The sequence below is a fragment of the Mus pahari genome, chromosome 3 (genome assembly GCF_900095145.1).
Source record: "Mus pahari chromosome 3, PAHARI_EIJ_v1.1, whole genome shotgun sequence".
Taxonomy (NCBI): Eukaryota; Metazoa; Chordata; class Mammalia; order Rodentia; family Muridae; genus Mus; species Mus pahari.
In genome coordinates, this window is record NC_034592.1 from 76,525,265 (window position 1) to 76,538,642 (window position 13,378).

The following is a 13,378-nucleotide window of genomic DNA, read 5'->3' on the forward strand; positions in this document are numbered from 1 at the left end:
CTCTCTCTCTCTCTCTCTCTCTCTCTCTCTCTCTCTCTCTCTCTCTCTCTTTTCTCTTTTTGTTGTTGTTGTTTTTTGAGACAGGGTTTCTCTGTGTGGCCTTGGCTGTCCTGGAACTCTCTCTGTAGACCAGGCTGGCCTCAAACTCAAGAGATCCACCTGCCTCTGCCTCCCAAGTGCTGGGATAAAAGGTGAGCACCACCACCTCCTGGCATCTCCTTTCCTCATCTTTTTGTCTTTTCTTTTATTATTTATCCATTTATGTATTTTGTGACTGGGCCTCACTTTGTACACTTTGCTGTTTGTTTTGAGATGGTGGTCTTAGGAATCTCAGGCCAGCTTCAAAATTCCTATGTAGCCAAAGATGACATGAACTCCAGTCCCCCTGCCTCTACCTCCCAAGGGCGGGGATTACAGGCTTCCCATCTGAGAGTCAGTAGCAGTGTAAGGCAAGGGACATGTAAAGAGCAGGACGGTTTTCTGGAGTTACACAGATATAAATTGGGGCTTAGGGAGGATGAGGTGGTCAGACTTTGCAGGCTAGACTCTCAGTGAGAAAGGTCATTCAGGGCTATGTGAGTCTCTAGCTACAAACAGCATGTGTTTTATGGGTTTAAAGAACCACCAGAAAGCAGAAGCCAGACATTCCAGTCAGATGGAAAGACCTCAGAATATGCTTGGTGCTTACTGGGTAAAAATCAAAACAGCTTAAAAGCACACTGTTAAGGGGTGAGGTGTAGCTCAGGGGTTTAATACATGCCTAGCTTGCACATGGCCCTGGGTTCAATCCCAGCTCTGAAAAGCAGAGCACAGCAGAGCATGAATCTGGTCTATAAGTAACTTGACTGGAATGTACCATGTGTAATGGATGAACTTAATGGCCTTCTGACTGTACCATGTGTGACAGTGGTACACTATCAGTAGACACTAATTTGAGGCACGGCTTGAGAGGTGGTACAGTGCTTCAGAGCACAAAAAGTGTCACTCTAGAAGAGGATCAGTGTTCACTCATCAGTAGCCATGTTGGGCAGCTCACAGCCGCCTGTAAGTCCAGCTCCATTGCAATCAGTGTTTCCTAGGGCACCTTGTACTCATCCGCACAACCCCTCCCCCACATATGTACACATACAAATAAAAACATCTAGAAGATGACTGGGAGTGGTGGGAACTCACCTTTAATCCCTTTCTTTAAGTTAGGATCTCCATTTAAACTGAGTTAAATTGGTTGTTTTTTGAGAAAGGATCTCTTTTTGCTCAGCTGGCCTTGTACTCGGTAGGCAGCCAAGGACAGCCTTGAGTTTATGACTCTTCTGCCTCTGCCCCTTGAGTGCTAGGGGCACAGGCGTGCACCTCCCTACCCACTTTTAAGCAGCACTGAGGATCAACCCCAGGTCCTGTGCCTGCTAGGCAAGCGTTGTATAACCTGGAGTGCATCCTCAGACCGAGAAACTGTGGGGACTTTAGACTTGGTGAACTAAGCAGTTCACAAAGGACAACACTGTGACTCTGTATAGTTCTATATGAAATGGACATGAGAGAGAATGGAGGTATTCCCTCCTGTGGCTACAGAAGTTCAGTTCTGCAAGGTGCACACATGCTAGAATTGGGAGGTGGTGATGGCTATGGAATGATGAGTGTCAAAGAACAACTGTACAGTAAAACAGCTAAAAGGAGAGCTTTCCTATGTAGAGTCTACCACAACTTTTAACAAGTCAAACAATATTTTCTTTAATAAATCTGTTGCTCACCTACAATATTTGGGGGTGGGCACTGGGAACTTAACCCATGATATGCAAGTAAACTCCCACTGAGCTAAGCCCTAAACTCCTTTATTTTGAGAAAGAATTTAGCCCAAGTTGCCCAGGCTGGCCGTTGTTTCTTCTGTAGCTCAGGCCTACTTTGAACAAGATTCTTCTACTGCAGCCTTCAGAGAGCTAGAGTCCCAGGCCTGTGCCAGTGGACCCCGTTCAAGTCCAGGATTCCTCCTCAGTGTTCCTGGCCAGGAGCCTGGGTCCTTACTTCTAATTCATTTTAGAGCCCTAGTCTGATCACCAACCAGAGTTGATAACAGAAAGTGCCCTTCTGTCCCCATGGACACAACCTATATTTACACTATACTATTGTCTATTAAGTGTACAAGCATATGATCTAAAACCACAATATATATATATATATATATATATATATATATATATATATATATATATATATATATACACACATTTAGCTTAAAAATACTTTATCACTAAAAAATTGCTAATGATCATCTGAGCCTTTGGTGAGGTTTTTTGTTGTTGTTGACGGGTCCTGCCTCAGTGTTGATGGCTGTTGACCTGACAGGAAGGTGGTGGATGACGCTGGATAGCTGAGGCAAGTTCTTAAAATAAGACAACAGTGAAATCTGTCTCATATATCAGCTCTTCTTTTCGTGGACGATCTTGCTATCCCTTGAGATGCTGTTTGACAGCACTGTACATACAATGGAGAATCTTTCAAAACTGGACTGAACTCCCTCAACAACTGTGTCAATAACTGAGTTTGCAGCAGATTCTAAGTCCTCTTCTGTCTTTCCCACATGATGGGTTTGCCTGTCCCTGGCAGAGAGGACTCACTGTCAAGACAGTTTCTCTGCTCGCTTATGGAAAGCTTCCTGCCAACATTTGGGATGAGGCCATGTCAGTTGCCTCACACCTTCAGGTTTCATGTCCAATTCTAGGTGCCACTTCTCCACTTCCATAGTAACTTTCTCTCCTCAAGACTAGAGCTTCTCACGATCATCCAAGCATGTTGGAATTAACTTCTTCCAAACTGTTATTGTTGATATATGAACCTCCTTCCATGAATCATGAATGATATTTTTGTTGATTTGGTTTTTGAAACAGTGTCTCACATAGCCCAGGTCTGTCTTGAACTTGATATGTAGGCAAGGACAAGTCTGAACTCCCGACCCTCCTGCCTTCCTTCTGAGTGCTGTCCTGGAACTCACTCTGTAGACCAGGTTGACCTTGAACTCAGAGATCCACCTGCTTCTGCCTTCTGAGGGCTGGACTAAAGGTGTGCACCACCATGACCAGTTCCTCAAGAAACCAAAATGGCAGGACAAATACTTTCAGAAAGTTTCAATTTATTTTGCCCAGACCCATCAGAGGATCTGTTCTTTTATGATAGCAATTGCCCCACAAATGTATTCAAGGTAATAAGACATTAACTGGAATCACTCCTTGAGATGGCCAAGAGAAGAAGGCTGTGGACGTCTCTTTGCTAGTGTTTCTGCATCTAGAAGGTTGGTTTCAGTTGTAACCACAGATCTGTTGTACATTGTTGGTAAAGCATTTGTGACTACAGAACACAAAGCTCACTTTATTTCATGCTTATGCTTTATAGATGTCCTGGGAATGACTGTATTAGTCAACTTGCAAATATCTGCTATAATCAACAGAAAAGATGCATCTTAGCCACTGAACTAGCCATCACTGTGAGCAGCGTGAGTGTTCATTAGGCTAGCATAGGAGGGCAAAAGAAAGTCTTCGGGGAGAAGTATCCCGGCGTGCTCTGCATTACTGTATGTGTATCTTTTGGCTGGAAAATAGGAATATGCCTATATTTTAATAGCACAAGTCTGATAAACTCTCAGAGAAACACCATACTAGTGCATTTTGTTGTGCTGTGAATCATTTTAACTAGAACATCTGAAGAACATGGGATTTTAATTATGACTGAAAAGGCTTCTATCTTAAGGTTGTTCTTTGATGGTTTTGTCTCTAGGAAAGGTGAGATTACAGTTTTTTTCTAACATGTTAATATGGTATATTTTACTTATCAAAATAGTCATGTAGCTTTGGGATTTTTGAGTTGGTGAACGGTCACAATGTATGAAAAAGTATGGCACAAACTGTGATTTTAGGCATCATAATCATAACTAGAACACTGTATACATATATAAGACCTAAAAGGACAGGTCCAGTTAACAGCTTATTATCACAGATATCTTTGTTCTTTATTCCTACATTTTTGTTTTCTATAATGCTCATGTTAACTTTAAAAAATAAAGGTTATTCTAAAATTTTTTCCCCACCTACTCCTTGGCCCATGGATGTGGGATGGATGCTGTATTAGCAAGCATGAAAACATCATCAATATCTTTGTTCAGCTCCATCAGAGCTCTTGGGTGACCAGGTGCACTGACAATTACACTAATGTTTTGAAAGGGATCTATCTGAGCTGTAAGACCTAGAGTGGGCTTTCAGTGTTCATAAACTGTTGTAAACAGATGTGCAGCTTTACATGCTTTGTGCTTCATGTGCAGAGCACAGGCAGATGTGCTTCATGTGCAGAGCACAGGCAGGTGTGCTTCACGTACAGAGCACAGACAGGTGTGCTTCATGTACAGAGCACAGGCAGATGTGCTTCATGTACAGAACATATGCAGATGTGCTTCATGTACAGAACACAGGCAGATGTGCTTCATGTACAGAGCACAGGCAGATGTGCTTCATGTACAGAACACAGGCAGGTGTGCTTCACGTACAGAGCACAGACAGGTGTGCTTCATGTGCAGAGCACAGGCAGATGCGCTTCATGTGCAGAGCACAGGCAGGTGTGCTTCATGTACAGAACACAGGCAGATGTGCTTCATGTATAGAGCACAGGCAGATGTGCTTCATGTGCAGAGCACAGGCAGATGTGCTTCGTGTGCAGAGCACAGGCAGAGAAGAGTTACTGTCCTTCTCAGGGGCCCGAGGATTTTCAGAATGATCACTGGCTTCAACTAAAGTCACAGCTCATCAGCCCTTACAGGAGAGGCAGCCTGTCCTCCAAACCTTTGAACCTGTGCACTGACTTCTCTTGATCTATGACAGCGGTTTCCTCTACCTAAGAACCTGCTGTTTTGAGCCCCCTTTTGTCAGTTGTCTTTGTGACACAGATGGTTTCTGTCCTCAGACCTATGACCAACCTTGCTAGCAACAGAATTCTGCAGTCTCTCTGAGCCTTCAGGGCTGAAGAGAGTTGGGGCCTTGCTCTGGACCAGCTCTGGTTCAAGGGAATACTGTGGTTAGTTTACTCTTCTTTCTGCCACTGCTGACCATATTAGCAATAAGCTGCGTGTGCGTATGTTCTCTCCCTCCCTCCCTGCCCCTTCTCCCGCCTCCCTCCTTACTACTATTTCCCTTTCTTCCCTATGTGTTTTAATTTTTTTTTAAGATTTATTTGATGTGTATGAGTGTTTTGCTTTCATGAATATATGCATACCCTGTTATGCCTGGTACCCACAGTGGTCAGAAGACAGCATTAGATCTCCTGAAACTGGAGGTACAGAGGGTTGTGAGCCACTGTGTCAGTGCTGGGAACTGAACTGAACTCAGGTCTTTTGCAAGGGCAACACATGTTCTCAATCCCTGAGTTTACTCTCAGCCTCTTCTCCCCCATATGATTCCAAGACTTGCTATACAGCACAGGCTACATGATCCTTCTACCTCGGCCTCCCAAGTACTGGGATTAACAGGTATATGCCACTATGTCCAGTGAACAGTTGTTTTGTCCTATCATTTGAGTAGCATTCCAAAAATATTTCCTTCAGGATTGTTTTCTTTTTCTTTTTTTCCGTCGAGACAGGGTTTCTCTGTGTAGCCCTGGCTGTCCTGGAATTCACTCTGTAGACCAGGCTGGCCTTGAACTCAGAAATTCACCTGCCTCTGCCTTCCAAGTGCTGGAAGTAAAGGCATGCGCCACCATTGCCCAGCCAGGATTTTTTCCTTTGCTCTCCCAATTGGCTGGCTGATATAAAAAGCTTTGCTTTGGCTTCTCTCAGAGTTTGAACATTTTTAGGTTCTGATTTTAAGTAATACAATGCAATCCTTTTTTTTTTTTTTTTGTCCTTACACACTTAAAAGACACTAAAGGATTAGTAATTGCCTAATTTCAATGTTGGTGGTTTGTGTCTTGGAATGAAAGAGGCCTAAGCAGAGGAAGTGAGATGGGGATGTGGCTCACTGCAGAACATTCAAACCATGTGCAGCACTTAAACGTGAAGCTCTTTGTCTTATATGGGCATCAGTTATGGCACCCAAATAAAACCACAGTAAGCTCAGAGACCACTCAGCAGTGTCACCACAAAATATGTAGTGATAGTGAACTAGGTTGAAATATTGAAGGGAGAGAGAGAGAGAGAGAGAGAGAGAGAGAGAGAGAGAGAGAGAACATGCCCACATGCACTGTTGAAGAACACCACAAAACTGCAAAATACAGTCAAGCAAAATGCTGTGAACTGTCTGTCTGCATTCTCACTGTTCCTTTTATTAACTGTACAACACTCACACTGTTCCTACTATTTGCCAAGAGCAAGGACTTTGGAGTCAGGCTGCAAGGGTATTAAAGAGGGTCTGTGCTATGTAATCTTAACACTGCTTAGCCCTCTAGTCCTGTTTTATCATTTATAAAATGGAGATGATAGTAGCTCGCAGGGAGAACTGCTATGAAGGTTGAGCGAGTTATTGTACTTTATGTCCTTAGAGCGATACTTAGTTCCTGACGGGTATCACTGCGATGACAGCTAATACCATTTCTGACCTAGCAGGGTTGTCTCTCAGAATAGGTATTCCAAAGCCTAGAGTCAAACTGTATTACAGGACAATAAAAATAACAGATGGGGCTGGCAAGATGGATCAGTTGGAAGAAAGGCACTTGCTGCCAAGCCTGATGACCTGAGTTTAACCCCCAGAACCCACAGGGTGGAAAGAGAGAAGCAGCTCCTCAAGCTTGTCCTATGAATTTCAAATGTGCACCATTATCTCTAAACGTGCATTCTAAACAGCCTGAATAGCTCACTTTGCAACCTACATACACACATAAACACATATCCAATATATAAATGTAATTTTTTAAAAGGAAAATGTTTGGAAAGAATAGAAAGGGGATGGTTGGAAATGGGGCAAAATAGAGCTGAGAACACTTACCACCATTTTTGCCTACAGTTCGGAAGCACCTCCAGAAGGCCCGGAGGAACGATGCTCTATTATGAGGTGTGGCTTGTATAAAGCTGAATTCCCTGAAGAGGATGTGAGTTCCTTGGCATACGCTGTTAAAACTAGAAAGAGAAAAGTGAAGAATTCCTCATTAGATGAGACTCAGAAGGCTAGATCCAGAATGAAAAGGTAAAATCAGACAGAACCACTTATGAACAAGGGAGGGGTGTCTGGTTTTTCCACTAACAAAACTCTGAACTACAGATTAGATCAAGTCCTTCTATGAGAAAGCCTTCATACAACCACAGCCCTCTATAAAGTCTTGTCCACGTCTTCTGAGTGCGCCTCCCAGGGAAGTTTTAAGGTTAATAAAGCATCCTTATCCTTACTTCAGTGAAACCACTATTTGAGTTTCTGGGGAATACTTTCCCAGCCCCCCCTCTGCCTGGCTCTGCAAACACCCTGAGCAGGCCTTGCTTCCCTAAAGTCATTGTCAGTAGCAGCCTAACCTATCCTGACTGCTGCAAGGCTGACACAGCTAAGGACAGACCTGGATTGTCATCTTCTTTAGGGCTACTACTGCACCGTGCACACCACAGCTCTAACTCAGAGACACATCCTATGTACCATAGGATGTAAAGAATTCCAAAGGAGCACTGGAGACAGATTAAAACAGGGGTAGAAAGTGGCCCCCAGATGAGAATATGAAGCAAAGCCCCAGGGCCCATGTGAGTCACTGTTTAAACGAAGCCAGAGACAGGAGAAAAAATGTATTCTGTTGCCTTTGGGTTTTCCTGCCAAAGAAACAGAAGCTGTACAGCCCAGTGTAATCTGAAAATGGAGAGTCCATAGGAGTATAGGCAATTATCCAGTAATCATCACCACCGAGGGCAGCTTTCAGACTCCAGAAAACTGACAGGAAAATGTCAAGTGAAAAACATGTCCATTTTTGTAGCAACACAGAAACTAAACTGAAGGTGGCAAGCAATAAGGGGACATGAGTAATTCCAAATTCCAGTTTTCATTTGTTGACCATATAAAAGGAGGGTACGGGGTGCTGGTGAGATGGCTCAGTGGGTAAGAGCACCCGACTGCTCTTCTGAAGGTCCGGAGTTCAAATCCCAGCAACCACATGGTGGCTCATAACCATCCATAACAAGATCTGACGCCCTCTTCTGGAGTGTCTGAAGACAGCTACAGTGTACTTACATATAATAAATAAATAAATGTTTTAAAAAAAACAAATATAAAAACAAATTCTAAAAAAAAAAAAAAAAAAGAGGAGGGTAGGGATCACTGAACTGAACAAGTAAACATTTCCCTTCTCCCAGACAAGCGCACTCAAGGAAGACTGTCTACGGTCTTTAACAGACTATGTTACCATTTTGGGTAAAGTCAGCCTTCCTAACATTAACAGTGCTGCAATGAAACAGCAGATCAAATACTATTCTCATAGAAAACTACCACAGAAATCAACTTTAATACACTACAGGGTCAGTTGGGAACATCTGGAAATATGTGGTGTTAGAGACCTTTAAAGTTATGAAAGGGTTAATCAGGCCATGAAGTTTATAGCAATGCCATTGTCATCATACAGAAGGAAAATGAAAAATACAGCAAATGAGCCAATATAGGGAAATGGGACAGACTACATTTCCAGCAACTGGAGTCTAAAATGATGATGCTGTATCCTAAATTTATAAGCTGTCCTGGAAAAAAAATGGTCCCAATGTGTGTTTTATATTCACGGCAGAATGTTAGCATCTAGGTCATGAAATACACTGTGAAGGAACTAATGATGGTGAAATCATATCCTTAGTACAGGATTTCTCCTCTCTCTCTCTCTCTCTCTCTCTCTCTCTCTCTCTCTCTGTGTGTGTGTGTGTGTGTGTGTGTGTACATTAGAATGCGGGTGCCCACAGAGCCAAAGGTTTTCAATCCCCTTGGAGGTAGAGTTACAGGCAGTTGCGAGTCACCTAATGTGAATGCTAAGAATTAAACTTGGGTCCTCTGCAAGTATGTGCTGTCAGCCTCTCCTCTGAGCCATCTCTCCAGCCCCTCAGTGTAGTTTGAAATACCACCTTGAATGCAATGTTCTCAAATGCAATAGTCTTTTTGTGATTCTATTCCCAATGCAACACAGGCCCATTATCTATCATTTATGAGTCTCTAATAAAATATGCTTTCTCTATTTTAATTTTTTAATTAACTCCTTACTTACTTACTTATTCATTTATTTGGGATGGGGGAGAGGTGTGTGCCATGGCATCCACGTGGAGGTCATAGGGTAACTTGTGTAAGCCTGTTCTCCTCCAACATATGGGTTCCAGGCATAGACTCAGGCCATAACATTCAGTGTGAAGCTATCTTCAGGATGGCTGTGCTCACAGTTTACAAGTTCATTGAGATGGATACTTTGGGTCTTGTTAATAAAAGATAATGGTATCTTTTTTTTTGGAGGGGTTTTGTAATAAGGTTTAATAAAACAAAATGGAAGAATCAACATGGGAACCATCACTAATCTTTGAGGAATAAATCAAGCACCACTTCCTATCTCCTAGATTGTCTATTAGGAAAGAAGAAGAGAGAGACATGTTGGTGAAGATTTGGAGCACCAGGAGCCCTTATACATTGTTGAGAAAATACATGGTAGCCTTTCTGGAAAACAATTTTATGGCTTTTCCATAGTTCCAGTACTAGTTACATATCCCAAAATAGAGAGGAGAAGAAACATGCGTACATCAGGGCATGTAACTGGAGCCTTTGCTGCCCCGGTGCTTCTACGAGGAGGTGAGAGGTACAGAGACAGGAGAATGCCTAAAAGATTGTGGCTACCCAGCCTGGCTATGCAGCAGAAAAAACACAAAGAGACTGTCTCACACAAGGTGGGGGTGAGGACCAACACCCAAGACTGTCAGCCGACTTTCAATACACTCTGTTGCACACATGTGGCCACATTCACACACACAAATGCACACAACAAACGCAAGAAGGAAGAGGTTCTTAGGCAAAATGAGGCTGTGTCTAGAAACACACTTGAAGGAAGAGACAGCTTTTGTTAATTTTGTGTTTTGTTACCAATTTTTTGTTATTTAAAGAACATTCCTGTTGTGTTCTTTGTCTCCCTGAGGCCCCTAGCCATGCTTACTGGCTAGCTTCCTTCCACCAGGTTTTCTCGGGTGGGCTGGGATGTCAGTGTACAGGCACATCTTTTTTTTTTTTTTTTTAAAAAAGATCTATTTATTATTATATCTAAGTACACTATAGCTGTCTTCAGATGCACCAGAAGAGGGTGTCAGATCTCATTACAGGTGGTTGTAAGCCACCATGTGGTTGCTGGGATTTGAACTCAGGACTTTCAGAAGAGCAGTCAGTGCTCTTAACCTCTGAACCATCTCTCCAGCCCCAGGCACATCTTGAATAGGAGGTTTTCCCTGTCACTGAGGAGCAAACAAAGTCATGCAGGTCTTACAGAGGATGACTTTATACTCCATAATACCATGATGATGCCACAGACAGACTCTGTTGCTGAATTCCTGCATGGCATGAACCACTGGGTATTCAAATTTCACTATGAAAACTCATTCTTTCAGTTGTTGGGGCTTTGATGAAAGACTGGAGTTTTGTTCTCCAAAAAGTTGGCAAACCCTAAAGATATGTTCCTCTGTACAAATTGGTCCCTGAAGTAACAATTCCGGGATTTGTTCTTTCCTTCCTTGTGAAGCTCAGACAAGGCCTAAAGCTCTTAAATGTTTTCTTTGCACTGCCTATCTACTACAGAATTTGGCAACAGTAACTTGATGAGAGATGTCAGTGGAGCGTGACCACTCAGCCTGTGTTGCAGAACCCTGAAGCCATTTAGACAACACACTTGAGCACAAGCAGCCTCACCCCCTACTCCTTCTACAGAGCTCTAAAGCCCTTCCCAGACATGAATTCAGCCACAGTGTTCCTAACTACTTCACTGTTCTGTGGCCATCTGCTATTCTGCCATTTGAACGTGCAGTATACCTACTGTGGGAGGGAGGAAGTGAGCGGGGATCCTGTGTACAAGGATTTTGACAAAGGTAGTTTTAATATGTAGTGCACTTGGAATGAGCTTCTGTACACAGATATGAATCAGGAAAGCTGCTGGGTTCATTGACTCTGCATTCTCTGAAGCAATAAAGAAGTGTAAGTGGACTAGAACCAGAGACCCAGCCAGCTAGATGGCTCAGCAGGTAAAAGCATCTGCCTTCAAGACTGTCATCAACCTGGGATCCACATGCTATGGAGAGAGAACTGACTCTGGCTAGCTGTCCTCTGGCCTCCGAATGCACTGCATGGCACGCGTATGTATGTACACACACACACACACACACACACACACACTAAATCAATCAATAATGTGATTTAGAAAAAAACAATGCACATCGAAAGCCTGCCACACTGCAGGTGCCTGCTGAGACTCTGTCTTCATGTTGTCAACAGCAGCTTAGTTACAAGTACAAAGTACAAGATCTTTGGCTTCTAAAATAACTCCCCACGGGGCTATGGAGAGGAGTACCCTGACTCAGCAGGCAAGAGGCACTGGCTGATGACCTGAGTTTGATCCCTGGGATCTATGCACTGAAAAGAGAGCTAACTCTTGAATGTTGTCTACTAGGCCAGGCATAGTAGTGCACATCTTTAATCCCAGTATTTGGAAGGCAGAGGCAGTCAGATCTTTGTGAGTTTGAGGTCAGCCTGCTCTACAGAGTGAGGTCCATAGACCTTGTCTCAAAACAAAACAAACAAACAAAAGGAAAAAAACCTCAAACAAAACAAAACAACCAAAAACATTGTTTTCTTGACCTCCATGTGTCATACACAAAAAAGTAAATATAAAACATCAACAGGAATTTTTGGAAGAAATTCAGTTGGGGCTTGTTGGGAACTGGTTCTAACGCTTTGTCTTAATTTGACTCTCAAAAGCCGCACTTCCAGATCTGAAGGTCCCTGTCCCCAGCAGGCTTTGACTGGTAATAAAGAATTGCTGTGGAGGCAGAGGCAGGTGGATTTCTGAGTTTGAGGCCAGCCTGGTCTACAGAGTGAGTTCCAGGACAGCCAGGACTACACAGAGAAACCCGGTCTCAAAAAACCAAAAAGAAAATAAAAAAAGAATTGCCGTACAGCCAATGGCTGTGCAGGTAGACGAAGGTGGAACTTTTAGATTGTGTGGGCAAGGGATGGGGGGGGGGGGGAGAAGAGAATGGGGGGGGAGAAGAAGAGAATGGGGGGGGAGAAGAAGAGAATGGGGGGGGGAGAAGAAAAGAATCGCCAAGAGGCAGAGGGATCAGATTTAAGAGCTGTAGGAGAGAAGTCATCCAGCAATGTGGGTGGAAAGGGAAAGCAGCCCCGGGGAGGGGGCGGCAATCCAGAAGGTAACAGGCAGCAGGGATAAAAGATAAAATTAGAAGTTATTAAGCTAGGAATACCAGAGGGGAGTGTTCGATAGTCACAAGGAGGTTCAGAAGTGCTCAGCCATTGAGCCAAGGCATATCAAAATTAGCTGTGTGTGTGTGTGTGTGTGTGTGTGTGTGTGTGTGTGTGTGTGTGTTTCATTCATGCGACCTGCCTGGAGCCAAAGCAGATTAACTAATTCACCACTACAAGGGCAAATCATTATTCAGTCACTGCCTCACTGTATAGGCATAGGTGAACCAATCCAGGAAATGGAGCTGTAAGTGGCAGATGCAATTCATAGTTTCTGACACAGTGAAAGACACAGATGAGCCTGTCAGGTCTCGTGAAGTAGCTTAAAGCACTCACATTCAAACCAAGATTATTATTTTCTGCCAAAGCAACTACCACAGTAGAGTTCATTTTCAGACTGTGATGTTAGTGACAGAAGAGAAACACTTAAAACATCTCATAGGCCTTAAGAGCTATGGAAAGTCTCTGTAGGAGGAAGATAAAGCCCTAGTTTCTTTCCTTGGTCTCTTCAAATGCAGTCACCAGATCTATAAAGAATCTTCCTAAAATAGAAGTGGAATAAAGCACTAGTCACAAACAGGCCTGTTGCTAAGGGTAGAGGAGCCTGTTTCCATACGGGTTACCTCCGCAGAGAGGCTACGCCAAGTTCTCACATGCTGCTTCTCCGAGAGTAAGCTCTCCCTGGCAGGACCTTGGCTCACAGTATTTCTATGCTTTTTATTTTGTATGTGTGTGGGTGTGTTTCTGTATATCACTGTGTGCCATGATAACACCCTCTAAGGGTGACTTTTCTCCTTCCACCACAAAGGTCCAAGGAAAGGAACTCAGGCTACTGCCGCCAGTGTGCTGTGCGCTCCTAGAGGTTCCGAGGCTTGGCAGCAGGTACTGCATCCACTGGCCACTTCATCAGTTTAGGACCTTTGTTTGTAACAGTCAAGTTCCTGACAGAGCTTGATTTTTTT

The 13,378-nt window shown here is 43.5% G+C and overlaps 1 protein-coding gene across 1 annotated transcript in view; it reads right to left on the reverse strand.

The window, feature by feature from the left end:
* The window catches only part of C3H11orf49 (chromosome 3 C11orf49 homolog), a 168,764-nt gene that overhangs the window by 98,686 nt on the left and 56,700 nt on the right, over window positions 1-13,378 (reverse strand). Inside the window, exon 3 of the mRNA XM_021195070.2 lies at window positions 6,954-7,084. Coding sequence (XP_021050729.1) covers window positions 6,954-7,084 — 131 coding nt within the window. The remainder of the gene's footprint in view (window positions 1-6,953; window positions 7,085-13,378) is intronic.